The following is a 26,031-nucleotide window of genomic DNA, read 5'->3' on the forward strand; positions in this document are numbered from 1 at the left end:
ATGGATTCCATTCTTCTGTCTTCTGTGCAGATCCTTCTAAGTAATGTTGATTTTAGTTGCGTAGGGTAATCTTCGAGGACATTTTGAAATTTATAAATAACAATACGGAAGCCAACCAGGCAAAACGTAAAGCATTTAAATATCAGAACTTGAAAATTAAACTAATGAACACAACCAAAAGCATTGCCTTTTTGAAGGAATGCCTTTCAAACAACTTAACACCGAAATTTCTCCAGAAATACAATAATAAACACAGACGAACCGCTCAGACACGCAAAACACAAAACAGGACTAATGAAATTTGGTTAAAAGAAGAAATAAAATTCCTATATCGGAAGAAACAACACCTTAATAATGAACTTTACTCAACACACCTGAAAGCATCCCATGAACTCCCACACAGCTATTGGAATTACTTTCAACGAATTTCCAGAGAAAAAATAGAAGACTTAGCCATAAAGAAACAAAACACACTAAACAAAAAACTGGAAACACTGAAACAACAACAAAGTAAACCAAAGCCACTAACCATAATCCAAAACAAAGATCCCTCTCTTCCTAACAAGAATTCCCAACATAAATTCCATCCGCCTATAAAAAATCTTACGCAAACCGTTTTTAACGACGTAGAAACGGATATATTGAACAGGGGACCCAAACACAACTGGGGTAATGCATCATCCTACCAGAATATTATAACTACCATTACCGAAACAGAACTTGCTTTACAAAAGATCCCATATGACATACGAGACGAAGCAAGACACGAAATCAGTAGAAAGATCCCGCAATACATCAATAGCGTCCACAATAATAACCCAAACATGAATACCACCAATAGATCGAACTTAAACAAACTTAAAAATAAAATAAAACAGAACAATCTACTAGTAACGAAGGCCGACAAAGGCAACACTACGGTCATTATGGATAAAAATGAATACATAACAAAGACTAAAAAATGTTTCCAAGACAATACTTTTTCTATTAAACGCCGAGATCCAACCAATAACATACAAAGGAATTTAAAAATTTTACTTAAAAACACACATTTTCTTCTCACCGAAACTGAATCTGCTAAACTCATAACAATGAACCCCCAATTACCGACCGCGAAAGCCTACCCAAAAATACATAAAGAAGACGTACCTATGAGACCTATTATAAACTATAGAGCCAGTCCAACTTACAAATTATCGCAATTCATCCAAAAATTTTTAAAAAAGCACTATACATTTTTAGCAAACAAAACAATACTAAACTCAATAGATTTTTGCAACAGAACCAAAGAGCTAAAGATCGAACAACACCATACCCTTGCTTCATTTGACATAATAAATATGTACCCTAACATTCCTGTTAAACAAACAATCAAAATAATAGAATCTAACCTAAAAAACAATAGCAACTTGAGCACCTTAGAAATAAACGAATTCATAAACTTACTTGAATTCGCCATAAACAATAACTATTTCAGATTTCACGATACCATTTATCAGCAACAAGGCCTACCTATGGGGTCTCCTGCCTCCGGAATATTAGCAGAAATATACATAGATAACCTAGAATACACGTCAATCAAAGAAATAGAGAATATACATTTTTGGTGCAGATTTGTTGACGATGTCTTCGTAGTTTTAGATAATAGATCCACTGACGCACAAACTATACTAGATAAGCTTAACACTCTAGATCCCCAAATTAAATTCACCAAAGAAATCGAAAATAACCGTGCACTAAATTACCTAGACTTAACAATAACCAGACACGACAACCACTTATCTTACAAGATCTACAGGAAACCCACACACACCTCAAATACCATTAAAAAATGACTCCATTCATCCCAATACACATAAAAGAGCAGCCTATTATAGTATGATTTATAGAGCTTTTAACATCCCGATGACAACAGAAGACCAAAATAATGAATTGAAGTTAATCCACGACATAGCTAAACACAACGGATACAGCAAAGAAATGGTCAACAAAATCATTCACAAAATAAAATCACAACCTAAAACTAAATTAGCAAAAACAGCCAAACCCAAAAAAGACTATGCTCTATTTACCTTCAACAACACCCACATATATACTATAACTAATATTTTCAAGAAGCACAACATAAAAACAGTATTCGAAACTACACACAATAGTACCAACATTATACATAACACTAAAACAGTCAATAATAACAATAAATACAACCAATCAGGTGTCTACCGTATCAAATGTAACAACTGTGACATAAGTTACATAGGACGTACAGGCAGAAACTTCACCATCCGCTACAATGAACATATAAATGCAGTAAAACATAACCATTTCTCATCAATAGGCCAACATGTAGAAGAATCCAAGCATAGTTTCACAAACATCAATAACGACATGACAATACTAAATATAAACTCCAAGAGCCCCCTGCTCAACATAACCGAAGATTTCTACATTTCTTTAGACCAATACGCCAACCCCAATCATAACATTAATGATATTAATGAAAAAACCAGCATTATTTTTGACAAAGCCATTCCGATATTAAAGAATGATTATCTCAAAATAGTAAATACACGCTCTAACAAACTAACGAATCACAAGCCTGACCCCGCCCCTACTTCTCCAACGGCCACTCCTTCTTCCCCTCCACCTACATTCCCCTCCACAGCTAATATGAGCCCCAGACTCACTCGCAGTAGAACACAACAAGCCTTCAAACACATCAGCACAAGACTTCCACAACAACTATAGTAAGTACTCTTTCTATACACACACTAGGCATTCCTTCATGCACACACTACCGGCATACTTATATCACTTTATCTTTACAGACTACAAGAACAAACACAGACGAGAGAAGTGTTACCACCGACTACTTCTAAATACATGCTCGAGACCTGCTGTTTACTGTATTGAAACTTGCCATAGTATATCACAAGTTGGGATATATAACATAACGAAATTTCATCATGACAAAGGCCCACATCAATAAGACGTACACTAGTTTCAAAATGTCCTCGAAGATTACCCTACGCAACTAAAATCAACATTACTTAGAAGGATCTGCACAGAAGACAGAAGAATGGAATCCATATAACATAAATTGAAAATTTTAACAAGTGTTACCTATACGTACAATTTTAATGTGTTGAAACTTTTTAAATGTTATATATTGTGACCTGTGTGTTTTTAATGTGTTTTACATACTCATGCTCTATTTATAACTTTTTAACCTGACCACTGATATCTTAATTATATGCTATTATTCCATCCCCCATTAGACATCCGGATGCCTAATACAATAACAACTTGTGTATAGTCTAATGGCTAAAACAAAACATGTACTAGCTGATGATGGCCGTTAAAGAGCCGAAACCGGTACTAGCTTAATCTATTAAAATAAATTTGTATTGAATGCTGGAAAAACACATTTCTTATCTATACAGATACGGAACTCGAATGTGAGCGAGGTAGACTTCCGTAACCAACAGTCCCGACTCTCGCAAATTACGATATCCCACGAGATCAGCTATTCGTACACCCAGCATGCCAGCAACACTTGTGAAACAAATGACGATCGAGCATCCGCAGCAGCGGCTCTCATTTTTACTGCATATTTACCCATATTCTTTGATTTACCGTATTTCATTACCTTACATTTCGTGTTTACATGCCACTGTAACCGTATTGAGAAAAAATCAATCTTGTTTTCTAGAACACAACTAAAACACAACAAGACCTGAATGCCTGTTCACATGTGGTATATTGAGTATGGAAAACGTATTCAAATCTATTTCAGTACTCCATGTAAACGTAGTAAATATTTAAGAGAATGAACCGCTTGAATACAACCCGCACCCAAGATTTAGAACCAATATTTTGGGAAAAAACGTGCGGGTAGTATTTGGGATTATACGGTATGTGGTTATAGTTAAAAACTCGAGGAACCAATGGTGGTGCAAGAATGGTGTGGGGATTGTTAGAGACCTAGATTGAAGATTCAACAGTTTTCTTGAGTATTTTCAACTCTCACTCCTAGGAACTCCCTGAGATTGAGATATACCAGAGCAACATTCTAACTCTACAGTTAAAAGATTAGTTCTGTATCCTACCCTAATATCGTATGTGATGTGGTTCACAAAAGCCACGTGCCACTTGGAGAAACTCCTTGGTACCGAGTAAAGCACAGGTTGGGCTAATTGAAAATTTCTGACTTTTAGTGCCATATATTAGATGAAATGGTGCCTATTACCAAACACCTTCCATTAAACTGAAATAAAATTATATACTTACAGATTTTTTTTTTTTCACCTTCTGTTGGACTTGAATTACCAGAATTGAGGAATAATGTATGTTAAAATTTGATATGCTTTAAAAGCATGTAATTTCACAGCTAGAGAGAAATTTTTTAAGAAAAACTTTAAAATTGATTTCCCTGTAGGAAGAAACAAACGGAAAATATTTTGGTTACATGTGGCATGGTTTCCTGATCTGCATCGCATGTATTATTAGATAATGTTGGATGACCTAAATGATTCAAAACCTTCACATTAACATTACTTGTGTGTCTTGAGGATCTTTTTTGTGAAACCTTAAACAAGTACATTGTTTTATATGTAGCTTACTTTTAAAACCCCCATTCCTATATAATAGTCATTAATAAAAGAACTCCATGCTGAATCCCATGGCAAACTGGGGAAAACTCCATTTCTCCGACTGTGGTGCTCCCATACAGGCTATTCACCTCATTGTGTCTGAATGCAAGACGAAGAAACTTGGCCAATTTTTTGTTGATAGCATCTGCAGCCCTGTAGTGGATCAGTGCATTAGATTTGTCATGTGACAGTGCAAGTATTTGTAATTATTTTGTACATGTTTACTATGCTTATTGTACCTATGCCATGCAATTAATTAGTAGTCAAGAGAATTCCAAGTACACGTCTTGACCATCATTCATTTGACAATGGATGCCTTTGATGATTTCTTAATAAGGAAGTTTTTCAGGTGCAGACTTATTTTCATACGAGACATTAATAGCACAAAAGATTGTGGCCTGCATACTCTCCTTTAAGCTGCAAAATAAGTTGATAGCACTATTGGTAATTTCAACCACCTTTCAGCACAAAAGTGAAAATTACTATTATTTCAATAGTTTTCATCGTCTGGGGTGTTTCAGATAAATGTTTCATTTTGTTCTCTCTGTACATGTGTTCAGATTTATTTCAGGAAGCTCAGCAGTACCAATCTCTTGCACCCCAACTCGTCCAATCTCCAGAGAGGATTTTGTTGAACAAGGAAGATCTGAAAAGGAAGATGGAATCTTTACGGAAAGAGATGATGGATTTATCTGCCCAATTGTCGGCGTTGAAGAAATCAAAAAAGGAAATTGAAACAGTAGAAACCTTACTACAAAGGTTCACTGAAGGTCTTGAAGCCGTTCGATCAAGCAATAAGGAATTTCGGTATGTAGCAGTTATTACAATTAAATTAATAATATATTTTGCTTCCACCTATTCAATACAGGAAAACTTATTAATGCAAGGTTACATTATAAGTCAATCACAATTGGGACTGGTTTTGACCTTTAGTCAGGGTCATCTTCAGCCTGTTGTTGAAAAGGTGCAAGGTAAAAATTCACTGGCAAATAACAAGAGGACGTAGAAAACATAAACTTTTTTCACATGACGAAAGTTCAATATCACATCAGAAAGATGCACTGGGTATTCAAAGGTCTTTCAAATCTTGATGCGGAGATAACTAATAATTATTATTAGTATTGAAAATCTGTAACCTCCATATAACAGTATTTTTGGGCCCAAGCAGATCATGCAGTTATCAGTGCAGTACTGAGGGAATGGGAACCAATGAAGTCATCGTGTGTTGTATGTCCCGTAGCCCTGTGTTCAAACCTAGCTGACTGCAACATGTGTGTGGTGACTGGACTTGGAGCAGCACAAGTGAAAGGCCTGTCAAATAGGATTAGAGCTTCCTTCAGGTGAAGACTGTCCGGCTGGAGTCATGCTGTGAGAGACTTGTAAATAGACAACAATTGGTGACTGTGGCCATTCATGTTTGATTAGAATTGTGTGTGTACATTTATTGGGTCATCCTGAAATGAAATTGTTCAACATAGGTGCTAAAGTAGAACTACGACATAAATATAACTTCTTTCTGGGCTAGTTACAAACTAAAAAATTAGAACTTATTTGCTACTTTTGAATAAGACTATATCAAGCACACATGCCAAGGTCCAATATTATGAAAAATGGCACGGTGTTGGACTGCATTTCCTTATTAGCTTGTATATAACCATTTGTATTGTTCTATACTCACTTTTATCATTTTGTAACAATATTTTTAAACTTTCATTCATATTCAACATTAACAATATTGATGGCCTTGAACCATAGTCAATTTTCACTTGTACCTAAATCAAGTTACTCATATAATGACAGCTTTTTTTAAGTGAAGTTTTTAAATGTATTAATTTGTAGTAGATTTTAGATCAATTTTAACCAGGTACCTGATATGGTTTAAGGTAATGATACGGCTGATGATGCCTCATAGGAAAGGGCGAAATGTGTACAAATTCTTATGTTAATGAGGATTTAACTCTTAACATATTGAGTTGTATTGAATAGGTGGAAGAGAAATAAATTTCTTAACATTTATCATAAGATTACTTTCAATACGGATTCGCAATGATTTTCGTTACTTGTAATCACAATACACTTCTGTCAATTGGCGATGGATTTCAATCGGTTCAGTACCTTTGCGTTCAAAAACTGAATAACTGCACGCATTTAGCACTTGGCGGTGAATCCACCGGGATCTCCATTCTCAACGGCTGCCAAGACTGTGTGCCTCAGCGTGGTGTGCGCATGTTTATATGAGAGCACGGGAAACACTCTTCACAGTATTGTGACCAACAGCCATATGAACACAGTTCTGTATTTATTTTAAAAAATAGGCGACATTATTTTTGGGATTACCCTCGTACTTTATTATTGTTTACAAAAAGCTCCTCTCATAAGCAAAACCTTTAATATTTCTGTTAGTTTTTGACCTCCCATCTTGTATTCTGATGATGTAATGAAGAGTGGAAGAACTGGTGATGCCTTTTCTGTGTGTACTACTGTCTGCATTATTATATTGACTGAATTTTTTTTTTTTTAATTTTCAGGGATAAAGAACTTGCAAATTCTGCTCGTAACAGCAAGCAGGAACAGAAGCACACCAAAAAAGCAAATATGATGAAGAAAAGTCATGTGTTAGAAAAGGCGATAGAGGATTACAATTCACAAATAGTTGCTCCTTTTGAAGAAAAGATCAAAGAAATTGAAAGGTGAGTAATTTTCCATACAGTTTAGTTTTCAGTTCTTACCCAACTGCAGATATTGATGGTTGCTATACGAAATTATACTCTCTTATGCTGATTCATACAATTGATTCAGTCCTGGCTTTCTTTGTTAAACTGTGGATTTATTAATATATAAAAGAATTCTGTGGTGACAAACTGGTGACGTCTCGGCAATTGTGAAAACCATTTGCTCTTTGCAGTGAACTCGCTCCAACATGGTGTTTTTTTTTTGGCACAAGTTTTGAAAGGTTGTTGCATGTGATGAACTTGTCTGTTGTACCCATTCCATTGTTGCAAGCTCCAAGCACAGCTGGTCACTGTTGGGGCTTCTCTTCTCCTTATATGTTTGTGCTGTGTTCTTAGTCTTTTACTACCTGTATCTTTTAGTTTCTTGCTTTTCCCTGACTTCAACTTTCTTCATATCCTACACTTCCCTCCTAAAGATTGAAGATCTGGCAAGATAGTCGCTCATTGAGTGTTGATACCCACCCTCCTGAATCTCCTGACAGGAGGGCTGGAATTTTGTTAAAATTCTGCATGCAGCTCTCCTCCATTGGGGGTGTACTGACAGGACGAGAATATGGGCTTACTTTTTATGCTGAAATGTCTAAAAGGTTGTTGGTATTTGTGATGCCACACTCAACATTGATACAGAATTATGTGGTTACCATCCAGTATGAATTAATTCCTTGAAGTTTTGATTCCCCTTAACATCAAAAACTGCATGTGACAATGAAAGCATTGGTTGTGCATTGTTGTAAAACACGTCACAGTTGAAACAGGATATTATATTAGTGACTTTTACCTGGATGTGAGAGCTGGTTTGAGGTCTATTTGGCCATGTGAGAACAGTTCAGGATCTGTCAGATTGGTGTCCCAGTCTAGAAAGCCAAAAAGCTGAGAGGTTTCATTGCAGTGATCGCACGTCCTTATAATCTGACCAGTTACCTGGTAGGCTATAATGGGATGGAGCTTGTATGTTTGTTTTGAGATACTGTATTTCTTGAAACATTCCCAAACATACAGGCTGGTTTTCTGTTGCAAGTTACAAGGAGAAATCTGCAGGCATCAGTCTATATCATTAATCAGATCACTATAATGTAAATGTCTATTTTTTTTCTCTTATTCAAATCTCAAGGTTAACAATACTCAGTAAGTGCAATAAAAGCTCAATAATTCTGAAGAAAACTGCAAAAGAGACATCAATGTTTACATTATTTAACAACAAAAATCACTGGTAAAGATCTATGGCTGCCTTGTCAATACTACTAAAAAGGTATTTAATCTATATTCATAAAATGTGCTTGTTTCGAGAATCTCAATTATTCTCTTCGTCAGTGACCAAACATTCCACCAAATAATTTGCAGACTTGATTCAAAACCTATTACCAATACACTCTAAATATATTATAATTAAAATACAACAATTGTCATCTAAATAAAATATTTAAAATGATCTAAAAAACAAAAAATTACATAAAATGATTATCCCTTCTTAAAAGAATGTGTGCATCTACAATTTAAAAACAGCTCATGTCGTCGTTGCGTTGTCCGATATACAAGAAGCAATACAGGCACTAGGAATAAGTTACAAAAACTTGCTCGCATGTTTCTGGGAGGAAGGCATCTAATCAATAGTCGGGGTCGGCTGCATGTATTTATGATTTAATATATAAGAAAAGCAGCCCCATCATGTAACAGAAAGCTCAATCATACCTGGCTAGAAAGATGTTAGTTATTTGTTGGCATTTTCAGCAGAAAAAACAGAAGCTGCTATACAAAATCTAAAATTGTAGATGCACACAATGTTTTTAGAGACATAAGAATTTTGAGAAGAAATGCTAATTTTATGTAATTTTTTGCTTTTATGAAATTTAAAATATTTTATTTAGACGACAATTCTTGTATTGTCATTTTAATTTTTTTTAGACTATATTGTTAGAAGGTTTTGAAACGAGTCCCGCAAATTATTTGGTGGAATGTTTGGTCATTGATAAAGAGTATAATTGAGATTGCCGGGCTGAATATCTCAGACGGTTGAGGCGCCGGCCTTCTGACACCAACTTGGCAGGTTTAATCCTGGCGTAATCCAGTGATATTTGAAAGTGCTTGTGAAGCAGATTTTCTGGCACGTAAAGAGACTCCTGTGGGACTTAATTCCGGCACCTCAGTGTCTCCAAAAACCATAGTAGTAGTTAGTGGGATGTAAAGCCAGTAATATTACTACTACTACTACTACTACTACTAGCGGCTTTGCTCATGTGGATTTCGTAATTTAACAAAGTAATCATTCCTTGGATATTATCTAAATTCCATAAAGTATAAAAACTCACCAATAATTTGAGTTTCATTTACCCCAGAAACTTGTAAACCACGTTTGTGGTATTGCCTTTTGGGGCTAAGATGACTGTGCGACTTCGAACTCTACATGTGAGAAACAGTCCTCTCAAGTTGAAAACAAAAAAATACATGTTTCTTTATTTTTAAAGGAGACTTCAAATACCAATTTTTGTGTGCAACATGTTAAGTTTTTGAGCTATACTCATTTTAAAAATTAACCCCCTTCTTCACTTCTTTTCACCCCCACCCCCTCATGTGGGGTTTGCAAAGAAAAAATTCCTCTGTTTTTAAAGGAGATTCCAAATACAGTAGAACCTCGATAATTCGAAATCGGTTAATTCAAAATGCCACCTAATTCGAAGAATCTCTCGTTCCCTGAAACACGAGATACGGTTTTGCACGTTATTTAAATTGTTTAATTTGAAATAGGGATAATTCATCATTCGAAGAACGTTCTGCTTCTGCGTGACTGATGCGTGTTTTCATTGCGTAGGTCGTACTGACAAAACTTCGCAAATATGTGCGGTGTCATCAGAGCTGCAATAAGACTTGTACCCGCTTCGAAGCGGAATCGTTGTTGTTCCCTGAAGAATTACGTTGGGGGGGGGTCTTGTATGCAAGATTTTTTTTTCATTTTCTTTGTCTCAGAAAGCCAGAGAAGGGGGGGGGGGGGGTCTAACACACGAGTAAATACGGTATTATTAGTGTTTGAACATAATCATGACAGTGTGAGTGAATGGGACTCATTTCCTTCCTGTATTCATCATCATCGGTTTGCCCTTCCAGCGAGCCGGGTAGGGTGTTTGAAAACGAGCGTCTCCCAAAGTTGCCTATTCAAAAACATTTCGTTGTCTAAGACCGATTCCCAATTCCATCCTCTTCTCTCCACGTCTTCCCTCAGTTGGTCCATCCATCTTCTTGGTCTTCCAGCTGGTCTTCTACCTGTTTTTCTCTTTTCAAATAAGCACATGGTAACCATGTGCTATTCATGCCCAAACCATTTAAGTCTAGATGACCTAAGTCTTTCCTCCATCAATTCATTTAGACGTAGGTTAGATTGGATTTCATTTCACAGGCTTGAATCCTACTACAATCCTTTGATGTTAGTGTGCAGGTTTCCAGAGAATGTGTGAAGATGGGAATGAAATATGACATGTAAAGGATCATTTTTGTTCTTTGTGGGACTTTCTCATCCCATAGTAGGTATCTAATGGTACTGTAAAAGTTAGAGCCTTTGGTTACTCTGTTTATTTCTATCTCAGCTCTGTTATTACTAGCCATTACACTTCCTAAATAACTGAATTGGTGTACTACTTCAACTTGGTGGCCCTGTATTTTTATGTTGCACTCTGTATTATGTCTGCTGATTTTTAATGCTACTGTTTTTGATGGGTTCAATTTCATACCATAATCATCAAACTTCTTACACCATGCATTCAGATTATTTTGCACTACCTTCTCTGTTTCATCCCATATTGCCGCATCGTCTGCAATCACCAGAGCCTAAAGATCTTTATTACCTTTTCCTTTTAGTTCCTTTAAAATGGTATCCATAACTGCTATGAATAGAAGTGATAAGGCACTTCCCTGTTGTACTCCTTTGGTTGTATTGAAGCATTCAGAGTGACCATCTCCAATTCTGACACAGCTTTTACAATTAGTACTGTATATAGCATTTGGATCTTCCTAATAAGGTACTCCGGTACACCAAGTTTTCTAAGACTTTTCCAAATAGTTGATCTAGGAACATTATCATAATCCTTTTCAAGGTCCAAAAACACAATTAGGTCTTTTCCTCTTTCCCAGTGTTTCTCTGCCAACATCCTCAAAGCAAATATCAGATCTGTTGTGCTTCTTCCAGTCCTAAAGCCATGTTGTTCCTCTTCTAAGATAGGCTCTAGTATATCCCTTACTCTGGCTTCAATGATCTTCTCCATAATTTTAAGGCTGTGTGATAAGAGGGTAATGCCTCTGTAATTTTCACTTTTCCTTCTACTCCCTTTCTTAAAGATAGGAATTATCACACCTTTTGTCCAATCTTCAGGTATTTTGTTATCCTTCCATATTGTTCTGAGAACTCTATACAGCCACTGTATTCCTGGCTTTAATCATGTCTGCTGTAATTTCATCAGCTCCTGCTGACTTACCACTTCTCATCCTATGGAGAGCTTGCTCTACTTCTGTCCATGTAATTGGGATATCTTCCTCTATTGTTTTCTGTCCTACATCCTCAACAGAGATATTTTTAGGGCCATTTAGGAGCTTGTCAAAGTACTACCCCATTGTATCCGTGATATCTTTCATATTGCGAACTATATTCCCATCTGCTGTTTCCAGAGCTGTAATTGCTTCTTTATCTGATCTTTTACTTTTTACCATTCCATATATTATTTTCATATTCCCTTTACTATCTTCTTCCAGTTTAGTTGTAAATTCTTTCCAACTTTTCTCTTTTTCTTCACGTACAATTCTCTTGACTTCCAACTTTCTGTATTTATATTCCTTTGCCATCCTTCCTTTATAATAGTCTAATTGCGTTACCTTCTTCTCATATGTCTGCGTAACGGTGCATGTGAACGGAACTAAATTCATGTGTACCAAAGTGAATTATCTGCCATTTATAGTGTCATAGCAGTGTTGAGTAACCTTTGTAAATACAGTAAAACCTCGTTAATTCAAAGTCGTTGGGACTCAAAAATCGGACTTCGAATTACGTGATTTTGAATTATGCACCAACTCTTAATTCAGAAATGCTAACCCTTGCTGCGTAAAAATATACTCTACCGAGCTCGCTAGCTGCAGTCGCTTAAGTGTGGCCAGTGTCCAGTATTCGGGAGATAGTAGGTTCGAACCCCACTGTCGACAGCCCTGAAAATGGTTTTCCGTGGTTTCCCATTTTCACACCAGGCAAATGCTGAGGCTGTACCTTAAATAAGGCCACGGCCGCTTCCTTCCCACTCCTAGCCCTTCCCTGTCCCATCGTCACCATAAGACCTATCTGTGTCGGTGCGACGTAAAACAACTAGCAAAAAAAAAAAAAAAATATATATATATACTCTAAGAACCGTACTGCATGCAGTTAACTTTAATTCACAGTTTAAACCTTTGAAATGCCATGGAAAAAAAAAAAATTCCAAAATGTATCCAACCTGACCGAGCTCGATAGCTGCAGTCGCTTAAGTGCAGCTAGTATCCAGTATTTGGGAGATCGTGGGTTCGAACCCCACTGTCGGCAGCCCTGAAGATGGTTTTCCATGGTTTCCCATTTTCACACCAGGCAAATGCTGGGGCTGTACCTTAATTAAGGCCACGGCCGCTTCCTTCCCACTCCTAGCCCCTTCCTGCCTCATCGTCGCCATAAGACCTATTTGCGTCGCACATGTAAAGCAAATAACAAAAAAAAATGTATCCGACAATGTGCATTCACAATACAGTATTCACTTGGATAACTCACTGACAAACATAACCTCACGCAACGAAAGAAAAAATAAAAGCATGATTCAAAGACGGAGAAATCTATGCTGGCTCCCCTGAGCAAGTCCTTTATTCATTGGATGACTGAACTGAATTCATTTTAAATGTCCTGTACTTGCACGGAAAGTACCCGATGCCCTTAAAACATCGTGGTTTGTTGAACTTTCCTATGACGAGGGGATAAAGTCTGTCGCTTCTGTCTTCTGAATTAGGACACAGTACAGTGACTCTATTCTTGTACGATTTCCCGCTATGGTACTTCTTTCATAATTCAGACATGCGAACCCTTGCCGTGTCACAAAGTGTTCTAAGGCGCATTAATGCACGCAATCACCTGGATTAACAGTTTAAACCTTTCAAGTGCCTTGGAAAAAATTATTCCCGAAATGTATCCAACAAGATGCATTTACATTATTCAAATAATAAAATAAATCACTGTAAAACATAACCTCACGCATCGAAAGAAAAAACACATGATTCAAAGAAGAGGACAAATTAATCTGGCTCCCTTGTGCAACAAGTCCTTTATTCATTGGATTACTCTACTGAATGCATTTTAGACGTCCTCTACTTGCACGGAAAGTGCCCGACACACGAACTTAGCAAATATGAAGCACACTGTGGACACACCGAAGTGAGTGAAAGTACGGAAATCTACCCCAGCACGTTCCGGAGGGCGCATTCTATTATGATGAGGATAAATTTCAAATTTAAATTACTCTAAAAAACTTTTTTTTTTAAATGTAAAGGCAGTTTTGAATTAAAAGTCTGAATTAAGGTAATGGGACAGACATTGTTCTTCGAATTATGTATTATCCGTATTTCGAATTAAACAATTTAAATAACATGCAAAACCATACCTTATGTTTCTGGGAACGAGAGCTTCTTCAAAATCGGCAGGATTTTGAATTAACCGATTTCGAATTATCGAGGTTCTGCTGTACATTCAAAGAATCGTAAAACAGTAAAACTCTACAAATAGTTGAGTTATCTCCTTCGAACATTAAAAAGCATAAGTGAAGTATTTGTTTCGTGTGAACACTCCAATAAACTGTGCCAAGTGTAACGTTAAGAAGGATGTGGGTTTGATTCTATTGACATTCGGGTGCATGAAAGTTAATTTCTTTCTTTTCTCATGTCAGGACCAGTTTATTTGTACCTTAAAGCAGCATTTATTTTAGATTCCATTGACATTCGACACGGCATCTTTGCATTTTCTTTTTTTAATCCTTTCGTGGGAACGATTAAAGTTAGTTAAAAAATTACACCTCAGACTAATCTGTCCAATATGTCCAGGGAGCTTAAACGTGCGTGTGTGTTCGCGCTATCCTTCTGAGTGAGCTCAGTGTCCCAAACTCTGAGACCTTCAAGATCCTCAAGAACTTCTCTAATTTCAAGAACATCTAAAGCTGCCCTCTATGTAGTGTATGTGGTTCAATGGTGAGGACGGGAGGAGTAGCAGAGCAACGTGGGACATTGCCAGCCATAAGACAGAGAAACGTCACGCTCAGTCCATCTTCCACTGTATTGAGGTGATTTGAACTTGACTTTATACGATAAACAAACAGGAATGGACTACAGCAATAATCCAGCCACTGCTCAAAAAAAGGTGATTGATCGGATTCCAGTAATTATCGGGGTATATCTCTGCTTGATGTTACAAGTTTTTATCTAAAATTGTATATACAAGAATTCAGGAACAACTTGACCAGGAACTGGGAGAATACCAGGGAGGATTTCGACCAGGACAAAGCTGTCCCGATCAAATCATCAGTCTTAAGCGGATCATGAAACACCATAGAGTTCGGAACAAGAGATTAATCATCACTTTTGTTGACTTCAAAAAAAGCTTATGACAGTAATCATCGTGAATCACTACTGAAAGTCTTTTAAAGAATTTGGTTCACACTAAAAACTCATCAGTCTTACTGGAATCACTCTTAAGAATACTAAGTCAAAAGTCAGAGCCATTTGAAATCCACACTGGACTTCGACAGAAAGATGGACATTACAAGATATTAGAATCATTCTGTATTGACGGTTTTCACTTTACAAAGTTTAAAAGTTGAGTGTATCCTCCTAATTCAGTACTCATATAATTCCATCATTAGATGGAGTAGTCAAATTCAAACCTGTTTCGGCTCGCTTGAGCCATCTTCTGTGAAAAGGGGGGGTTAAATAATTTACATAATACAAGCTAAATATTGCCAAAAAACATAATGAAGGAACAAATGAAAAAACAGAAGAGAGACATGGTAGAAACAAAATTAGCACAATATACAATATTTACATCATTGAATTACTAGGATACACTCAACTTTTTACCTTTGTAAAAGGGAGATGGACTCTCGCCATTATTGTTTAACTATGCCCTGGAGAAAGTCATGCGAGAATGGGTAGAGAAATGTCAATTCAAACAGCAAGATAGGCAGAAATATTAAACTTAATTGCCTAGCATTCACAGCCGATCTTGCATTACTAGCAAGTAGTATAGAAGAAGCTAAATTTCAAATTGAACAACTTGAGAAAATTGCTGCAAGAATCGGACTGCAGATCTCTTTTGAAAAGACTGAAATGATGCCGACCTTCAGAATTGAAACACCAGCCATTCACTTCGACGATAGCAAACAAATTAGGATTGTGAATAAATTCAAATATCTTGAATAAATTATAACCTGGAACACAAAAGAGAAAACATTGATCGACAGCAGAACACTAAACTGAAAACAGCACAGCTAATCACCTGGCCAACTTATTAATAACATTCTCTCTCCATGTATGCTAAATTTTGACATTACATTACAGTTGTAAAACCGGAAGCAAGTTATGCTAGTGAAATATTCTTCGAGTTGAACACTAAATCAACAACCGATAAATTGCAGAAAGTAGATAGAAGAATCAATAGGACAGCATCAATAAGAAACACCAAGTTCATGGCCAATGGAGATTATTACCTAATGAAGCGGTATATCGTGAAAGCAAATCAATAATAGATACAGTGCAGAAAAGAATTGGCTTTTTTTTGGGGTCATATATTCAGACTGCCAGAAACCTGACTAGTGAAGCAGTTTAGTTACTTCTGGAAAAATAAAACAAAGAACACTTGGTTCACAGAGATCATGAATGATGTAGAAGAATTAAATGTATCAATGCTCCAAATTGTGAAGGCAGAGAGGAGGGTTCTAAGGAACAAACTCCTACGATTCAAACTCGTAACATTTGAACGAAGGAAGTACACCATTACTGACAACCAAAGGGCGGCCAGGTCCGACGGTGTAGTTTTGGGAGCAGAAGAAGAAACTGAAAAGCTGACTATTTAATACTATTAGACTTTAATGTATATGACTGATTAAAGTGCTCCAATGGGGGCATACTCTATGTAAAAAAGAAAGTTTTAAAAATGCAGAACTTCATTTAAAACAAATTCTCTCACTCTCTGTACCCACTCCAATACATGCCCTGTCAAGCTATAAAGTACAATATATAGATTATTATAACTGATATTCTTGAAATGCATGATATTCTATTAATATAGATTAGCTTTTTAGTAGTATTGACAATGTGGACATAGAACTTTACCAATGAGCTTTCAGTGTTGATAGATATAATACGGACCAAAAACAAACCATAATGGTTAAAATAATTTGAAAATATTTACATTCGCGACTTCTAACATGTTCGTTTTCCTGCCTGTTGTGTTACAATCATGTGGATGGCACATGCATAATCATTAAAAAATTACGAGAAAAGCGCAAAAAATGTAGACTTTAGAACCACTGCAACATATTTCGTTATAGTGAAAGAACCTAATGGTTATAGATTAACTGCAACATGCTGCTTGTTTTCAGTGCCTACATCAGAGTGGAGGCAGATCGCATAATTTCAGATTTCATTGTCAAATGTATTTATGAAGTTTTTTTCTTTTCATATTGTCAGCATGAATGATGGAGTTTCCTTAAGAATTCGTTAGTTGTTTTACATTTTCGGCACAGTACTACTAGGTGCATCAAATATAAAATGGAATTTAAAATTAGCAGCTCTGATAGTGAACGAAAATGGGTGGACCTTTGAGAGGATGTTGGTGGGGATATTTTGAGTAGGTGCCTTAATGAGTCACATGCAAAAGAGTGTCTGCTCACTTCAGTATGCCATGAGCGAACAAGAGGTTCGTCGGTTGCGCAGCACATCATCAAGTTTCTGTCTAAAGAAGGCACCCAAGCTTTGGAAATTTTGAAAAGGCTCCATGCACATTTCGGGATGCAACCCTTTCAAAAACCCAGGTGTATCAATGGCACAACAATTTTTGGCAGTATGGGAAAAAGTGGAAAATGAGCCCCACCTAAGACCTTTTACAAGCATCACTGCAGACAACATTCGTGCTGTATATGACCTAATTGAAGAAGAATGGCGCATACAAATTTCTGACATTGCTTTGCTCGTAGGAATAAGATTTTGAAGTGTTCTAGCCATCATCAGTGATTAATTCGACCTTTGAAAATTGTCTGTCTTGTGGGTTCCCCGTCATGCCACCCATGATAGAAAGAATTCTACAAGGATGTTTCTCAGAGGCATCTGAATCACTATGTGTAGGAAGGATATGGTATTTCGCATTGCATTGTGACTAATTATAATTATAAGCTAATAAATTTAATTTTTGTTCCGTATTGAAGTCCATTAATACACCCCGGTATCAAAACAAGCAAGCGTGGACTGGTGGGAATGAGGTGCAGCTGGGCCAGTTTAGGTCAAAACACGCTTTTATGCTAGAAAGGTGCTTGCAACTGTTCTTTGGGGCTGTGTGGGCATTTTGCTTGTGAATTTCTTGCATGAACGAAGGACTGTGTATGCATCCTATTACTGCCATCTTTTGGTCGAGATAAAAGCTGCATATCGCAAGAAACGTTGCCGGCAACCTGCGTGACAATGCAAGGCCACACTCTGCTGTTGGAACATGGGAAAAACTGGAGGAAATCCATTGGACACCTCTGGAACACCCTCCTTACAGTCCAGATTTGTCACCCTGTGACTGTCCGGCTCCATGGCTAAATAGTTAGCATGCTGGCCTTTCGTCACAGGGGTCCCGGGTTTGATTCCTGGCAGGGTCGGGAATTTCAACCCTCATTGGTTAATTTCCCGGGCACGGGTGCTGGATGTATGCGTCGTCTTCATCATTTCATCTTCATAAAGACGTGCAGGTTGGCTACGGGCGTCAGATCAAAAGGCTTGCACCTAGCGAGCCGAACATGTCCTCGGACACTCCCGGCACTAAAAGCCTTATACCATTTAATTTTTACCTTGTGACTATCACTTGTTTGAATCACTGAAAGAAGAACTGAGAAGAAAGTGATTTCATGATGATGCAGCAGTAGAGGAGTGGTGCGCAACTGGTTGCACACACATTTTTTTTTTTTTTTTTTTTTTCGGGGACAGCATCAAAAAGTTGGCAATTCGGTGACAAAAATGTCACATTGAGGAGGCAGTGTAGAAAAATGAGGTGCTTGTTGTGTATTTCTTCATGAGTTCAATAAAATTGTAAAAAATAATTCTTGTTTGTATTTGATTCACTTAGTAGGAAACAAGATCTCTCCCAAATTATGGTCTTTCTCCTACTAGAATGAAATCTCACTTCTTTGAATACTTCTGGGCATTCAAACTTCGTGAGGTATTCTCAAGTTACCAACCCTTGAAAATTGCTTTTGCTGTTCAAAAAATGAGTGGTTTGGGTGTAAAACATGGTGACATTTTAGTGCTTTGGAGTTACCGGAAAGGCAAACATTTACAAAAATATAACTACACATTTAGGACAGTTAGCAATTTAATATTAGTCTTACTGTTTAATTGAACTTTGCATAAGGCAACGCTAGTAATATCATACATAAAGTATTTTTTTACTCTTTGAAACCTCCAATATCAACCAGTACCATACACTGAAAATGGTAGATACCATGTTACACAGGCTTGTGGCATACACTTATCAGAACTACTATTTGCTTGTTTTATTTTATGTATTTGTTAGTGTCATCTATGTGATGGAGTCTCTAGCATAGAACTGGAAGAGTACACCTGAAGCTTTTGAGGAACTGCACTTGTCGACCTCGTCGTTTTAATTATATAGGTCCCATTTCCGCACAACGTGATTCTGATACGTGCATTATTCCTGGATCTGAAGTTAAAAGCTACAGATTCACAGTACCGGTATTTCTGACTACTTGTCTCCGGAAGATGTTGATGGAGTCTGGTTGAAATTTCACCTGCATGTGCGAAATCATTAAGAACTCTTCTACGGTCTTTCGGTGCACAATCATTGGATAATTTTTCTGACACTTGGCTAAAACATGTTCCCATTCTGTAGGTGAAAATACGTGTTCACAGGGATTTCGTACAGACTTCTCTTGGTGTCTAGTACTTGTATGACCGAGCTCGATAGCTGCAGTCGCTTAAGTGCGGCCAGTGTCCAGTATTCGGGAGATAGTAGGTTCGAACCCCACTGTCGGCAGCCCTGAAAATGGTTTTCCGTGGTTTCCCATTTTCACACCAGGCAAATGCTGGGGCTGTACCTTAATTAAGGCCACGGCCGCTTCCTTCTAACTCCTAGCCCTTCCCTGTCCCATCGTCGCCATAAGACCTATCTGTGTCGGTGCGACGTAAAGCAATTAGCAAAAAAAAAAAAAAAAAAAAAAAGTACTTGTATGACCGGGTGAGTTGGCCGTGCGGTTAGGGGCGCGCAGCTGTGAGCTCGCATCCAGGAGATAGTGGGTTCAAACCCCACTGTCGGCAGCCCAGAAGATGGTTGTCCGTGGTATCCCATTTTCACACCAGGCAAATGCTGGGGCTGTACCTTAATTATGGCCATGGCCGCTTCCTTCCCATTCCTAGGCCTTTCCTGTCCCATTATCGCCATAAGACATATCTGTGTTGGTGCGACGTAAAGCAAATTCCAAAAAAGAAAGTACTTGTATGCAATCATTCTGAAAATCATAAATTCCCATATGTAAAAAAAAGTTCTGAAAAATGTCCCTTCTGTCATCTTCACTGAATATCTGAAAGCATGCTTTCTTGCAGTTACAGCCAGGACCCGGTTGCCAACTTTTCGTCTCTTGCCTCTTTCCTCGTTTCTGCAGGTGAGGTGGACCTTTGTTGCTGTCTTCTCAACTTTTTTGTTCCTGATTCAGACCTGTTTCTTATTCTCACATCTTTCTCCTCTAGTGTCCTTGTCATAGCTGAGAGGATCATCACAGAAAAATAAATGAAACATATATAAGCAACAAATTTACAATTATTTTTTTTTTCATAATAAAAACCTTAATTTCAAATCTGCACAAAATTTTATGCAATCTATCCTTTTGTGGAGTGTAATATGGTCACACTGTGCAAGAATAACATACTATCTACAGTAGATACTTCTATGCATGTACAACATGGTAACTGCAGTAGATACCACCATCTGCTTGCAAACTAGAAAAGTGAGGTTATAAAATCTTCTTACCTCAGTTTGGATATTAACAGTGTTGTGTTCATTTCCATTTTCCTCTGATAGGCTGGGTCCTTTATCAGAAATAATATAGTTTTAATCACTCACTAGAAGCTGTTCAAGCGTTGCAGTATTGCACACTTCATTTTCCCAGTCAAACTTCAACTTACTGCTAGCACCAATTTTGCCTCGCATACCATGTTTTACATGAACTGGTGTAGAGTTACCAGAAAAAATGAGTCTGTATACAGCTACCATCTGTTGAGATACCAAAAGACTAACCGCTCCTTTCAAACCAGGTCAGATACCCTGTTTTACACCTGAACCCTTCAAATATGGCCATGATAAATCATTGGAATTTTTGCTATATTTTCTATGTTTTTGTGTCCATTTTTCATTACTTTTATTTTAACTTGCTGTTTATACCATTTAATAACCCTTTCCACACAGGAGGAATATTTTACATTTACTACTTCCAAGTCCAGCGTAGCCAGTGTCTCCATTTACATAGCATGGATTAACAGTGGCTTTCTGCAAACTTCTTTATGATACATAGAGCATCATGCAAGAACTATGTACTATCACGAATTCAACCCATTGGAACCTGAACAATTGTTCCACTTGCAGGGACAGAAAACTCCATTTATTGTTGAGAATTATGCAATTATTTGGTTTAATGAGAATTATTAAAAAAGTCTTACACTTTTAGAAAGCTGTTTGTCACATGTAGTTGCATAATGTTCAGTAACTGTTTTTCACTCATCAGTGAATCATTGTGTGATATTTTTTGAATCAGATGAAGTGGCACGCCATGTCTTCTACATAGCCACCTGACTTCCGACCTTAATTTATGAGCTTTGCACACTTTGCAGAGCCTGGAATGATGCTTTTTCCTTTCCGCTGTCGTCTCCTGATGAAAAATAGTCATTGTTATCATTTTTTAGCCTCTTCACGATATCATCACCACCAGCTATGTTAGTTTACTACAAGTACAAGCAGATTACAGATATTAGACCAGAGATATACAAGTGTAAAGTACAACATTAACAGAATTGGCTATAAAAAGTATACATATCAAAATAGCAAAAAATAACTAGAAAAAAGCTAAATAAGTCAAATGATGAAAGAGTGACATCATAAGAAAGTCAGTACACGTAACAACTAACCGTTGGTTTTCATGCAAGTGAAAGTTTGAGAACCAAACGCTCCCAAGACAAACAGGAGATTAGTATGTTAAAAACAGAGCTAAAGCACGAATGTAATACAAATATAAACTCAAAATAATTTAGTGAAGATGAAAACTTCAACAAGATAGAATGTCAACATGGAAAGGTACTTTGACATTTAAATTGATTTAGATAGGAAGTAGAAATTTGTTAGACATTTAATAATAGCCTCAAACACAATGTTTTTGCATAAACATGAACACCCTGTGACTGCAATAACTTTTTAAAATAATATTTTGTGTGTTTAGTGAAGTGAAGTTAGATTATCCTGCCTGCAATAGAACGAATAGAAATGGCATCAGGCCAATAGAACTTTGCAAGGTACACAATTTAATTCTTAAATCTACAGTTTTCAAAAAATTATCATGCAAACAAGACCTGAGTGTCCCCAAACCCCTATCTAGGGGAATTCCAACTATACGTGGCAATCAAGAAAACCTTTCACAGAGAAATAACTTAATGAATGTTAAAGTACTCAGGGGTGCCAATTCGGATTCGGACTATTACCTCTCTAAAATTAAGTTCAGAGTCGTCCCAAACAGGAAATACAAAGTAAATTAAGGGCTGGAAGTACAGCATGGGAATAATACTAAGTTCAGATGACTTCACAGAAGCAACGGAAATAATTCAGACCCAAAGTTGGGAGAATAAGGAAAACCTGCTTACTAAAGCTGAACATATAGCTAGAGCCCTGCACAGATGCGGATATCCGCGAAGTTAGTGTCTTGGCTGATGCAAACTGTATGGTACTGCGGATAATTTCTAAATAATGATGTTTATTGATTTTCACTCGTATATTCTTTATTTTTCTTGTGGTTAGGCGACCCTTGACGGTGGTATGAGAGAATGGTGATATATAAAGAGCCTCGAGACCAAAAAGCTGTAAATGTGACCTAAGCCTAACTGGCTCCTACCCGTAATTAATTGAAGATAGGAACAAAGGTCAATAGGTCAGTATTGTTGTCGCGTGAGAAAGTCCCTCATAAACCTGTGACGCTACGGGTTCTGGTGTGAGGTGTCAAGCCTGTTGTGTTATATCAATAGATCTATCAGTTTCAGTACCTTGGGTGTAATATACTGTAGTTAAATAGTTACAGTATCCACGGTGCTGATGTTATTTTGTATACCCGCGCAGGGCTCTATGTGTAGCACCTCAATAAAAATTAGAAAGCATGCCTGGTGCTCGCTGGAATGCGATGCACACATTGAAACTAGAAATAAAGACTGGCAAAATTGGCAATCGCAGAAAACAGAAGAAAGCAGACTAAATTTCATTACACTTAAGAAACTGGTAGAAAATATAAAAAGGGTTAAGAGGGCAAATGAAAACAAAACTTTCCTCCAAATTGAAGAGTTTACCAAAAACAATATGAGAAGCTTCTACAGAACTTTCAAGCAAAAGTTATCGAAATACAAAGCACCCATCCTCCAATTTTGGGGTGTAAATGTGGCCATTGCTCACAATAACACAGAAAATTGCAAGTTACTAGGAAAATACTTAGAGAAACTATTGATGAATTATTGTGAACCAATCCTCAAAAAAATTGGAATAAATCTCAAAAAACTTTGAAAAGCCAGATTCAGAAACCGCTGACAACTGAAGAATTACAAAGGATCTTTTCAGAACTAAGAAACAACGAAGCGTCTGGAGGAAACCATATAGTGGCTGAATTGTGGAAAAAAGCTGACAAAAACGCAATTACATCCCTTCAATGTGTTTTCGATAAAATTTGAAGAGAGATACCCATAGTGGGAAACAGCTATCATCCGCCTTATTCACAACAACGGCTTGAAAACAGACCCAAACAATTATAGAGGAATATCATTGCTGGATGTAACATACAAGATTCTTTCTAAAGTCCTTTTAAACAGGGTAGAGCAGCAATTGGACCCAGAACCTGGGGAATACTAAGCATGTTTTAGAAATGGTAGGTCATGCTCTGAACAAATACTAAACATCAAAAAAACATTATGGCATACCAAAAATCAAGGGCAATGAAGTAATCTCCTTAATTGATTTCAGAAAGGCATATGATTTGATTGATAGAGAATCCTTTCTATCAGTACTGGAGGAAATGGGTTTTGATAAGAAAACAACTAATATAATAAAAGCGACTATCACAAATAAGTTTTCAAAAGTTAAAATCGTGGGGAACTATCAGATTCCTTTGAAATAAGAACGGGAGTACGACGGGGATGGGCTCTCACCGTTGTTGTTCAACTGTGTACTTGAGAAAGTAGTTCGAGAATGGATCAGAAATATAAAGAGTGGAATTAGACTGGGTTGCAAAAAGAAGACCCTTAAAATCAACTGTATTGCTTTTGCAGATGATATGGCCTTGTTTGCTGAAATAATTGAGGAAGCAAGGCAGCAAATCCTTGAACTAGAGAAACAAGAAGCTAAAATAGGTATTCACATCTCCTTTGAAAAAAAAAAAAAAAATTAAAAATGGAATCGTGACAAACACCCACATAAATACCTCATAGTCCAAGAACCAAAGATCGAAATAGTAAAAGAATTCAAATATCTTGGAGAACGGATTAGTTGCTGTGGAATGCAAAGGAATGGAATCCAGGAAAAATAAACTTGAAGTGGCTTTCCAACTAATAAGATACATACAACAGGAAATCCCTTTTATGGGAGTCCAAGATTAAACTTTATAAAACAGTGATTAAACCAAAAGCACTATACGCAGCAGAAACACTAAACATTAATTGCAAAGGCCAGATGGAGAAACTCAAGCTAAAAGAAAGGAAAATTTTAAGAAAGATCATAAGACCAAAATTTCAGGATAATTTTAGAAATGTAACACTACAAGAAAATTGAAAAACTCTCGGATACTAATGTTGATAAACTTAACCATAATAGGTTAATATGTTTGTTTAATCCATATTGACTTGTCTGAATCTATTACAGAACTATGTAAAATAGTTGTACTTGAGTCCGCCTATGAAATGACAACACTGATGATTGGAATGGATGATTTCCCGAAACATGTATGGTAAAATAAATAGTTTTCTATCATAAGGTGTGTTGACAAGGCGGACTCAAGTAAAACAATTTTAAATAGTTCTGTAATAGATCTCAGATGCTATGCGAAAAAGGAGGATAAAAGTACCTGTGCCTTCTCTAGCCTTTTACAAGTTTATATTTCCTGTGACTTTTGAGAGTATTGTCACATGTCATTCTTTGCAATAAAAGTGCTTATCTAGAATATTGTTGGAGACCTTGATATAGTTAGTGCTATCACCTATTTAGAGCTTTGCAAATTGAATTGCTTGTTATTATGTGTGTCTTAATTTTTGTTCACAGCATTAACATTTCTTATGTACTATAATCCAGAAACTTAAATATGATTTGCTTTTAAATCTCCATCTTTTTCAGGAAGGAAGAAGAGATCTCAAAATCATTTGTTGACTTGCGGTCTAGGGTTAAGGAGTTGGTCCCTAATGAGAAACTACGTGAAGAGTATTTTGGTGTAAGCACCCAGCACAATGAAGAACTGCAAGCTATAGGGAAGGAATACAACTTCATAAATGAGAGAGTATGTATATACATGTACATTTAGAAATATGCTTTATTCCAGTTTTCATGCAGTGGTGGTGAAAATAATTTGAACTACTTAAAAGCTTCTGCAGGGTTTTGATGGGTGACATGTCTTTCAAAAAAACCTGACCATAGCAAAATCACAGTGCCATATTATTTCTTTCATGTGCAAGTTCCTACTTAAGACAGTCTCGTAGAGTTTTTCTTGTGTGTTCCTTGTCTGCCATCGTCTGTATAAATGTGATCCAAGCACGGCCTCGTAGTAATGTTGTCGTTCGGTCCTCTTGTATTTAAAAAGAAAATTATCTGTACTAATATTATAAAGAGAAGTTTGCGAATTTGAATACTGAAGGTAATCTCAGCGAATTTCAGTAATTCTTCCAGTGCTAGATAGCCAATTTCTTCAGATTATTGTAGGCTACTAGCTGTAGTTCTGCTCGAGCACTTTCTTTGAATATTTAATTTTAGGATTTGTATTAACTGTTTGAAGATATCTTTTTTGCAGCTATCTTTACTGTGATGTCTAATGTTGCGGACTCCTTTGTAAATTTAGTTATTGTTATCTGTTTAAAGTTTGTTTCAGATTATAATTTTGCGGTAAAATATTTCGTTGTGG

The 26,031-nt window shown here is 36.8% G+C and overlaps 1 protein-coding gene across 1 annotated transcript in view; it reads left to right on the plus strand.

The window, feature by feature from the left end:
* Positions 1–26,031, plus strand: part of LOC136867402 (chromosome partition protein Smc) — a 78,776-nt gene that overhangs the window by 41,694 nt on the left and 11,051 nt on the right. The window contains exons 4-6 of the mRNA XM_068227085.1: positions 5,224–5,459; positions 7,181–7,342; positions 25,254–25,413. Of these exons, the coding sequence (XP_068083186.1) occupies positions 5,224–5,459; positions 7,181–7,342; positions 25,254–25,413 (558 nt within the window). The remainder of the gene's footprint in view (positions 1–5,223; positions 5,460–7,180; positions 7,343–25,253; positions 25,414–26,031) is intronic.

The sequence above is a fragment of the Anabrus simplex genome, chromosome 3, assembly GCF_040414725.1.
Source record: "Anabrus simplex isolate iqAnaSimp1 chromosome 3, ASM4041472v1, whole genome shotgun sequence".
Lineage (NCBI taxonomy): Eukaryota > Metazoa > Arthropoda > Insecta > Orthoptera > Tettigoniidae > Anabrus > Anabrus simplex.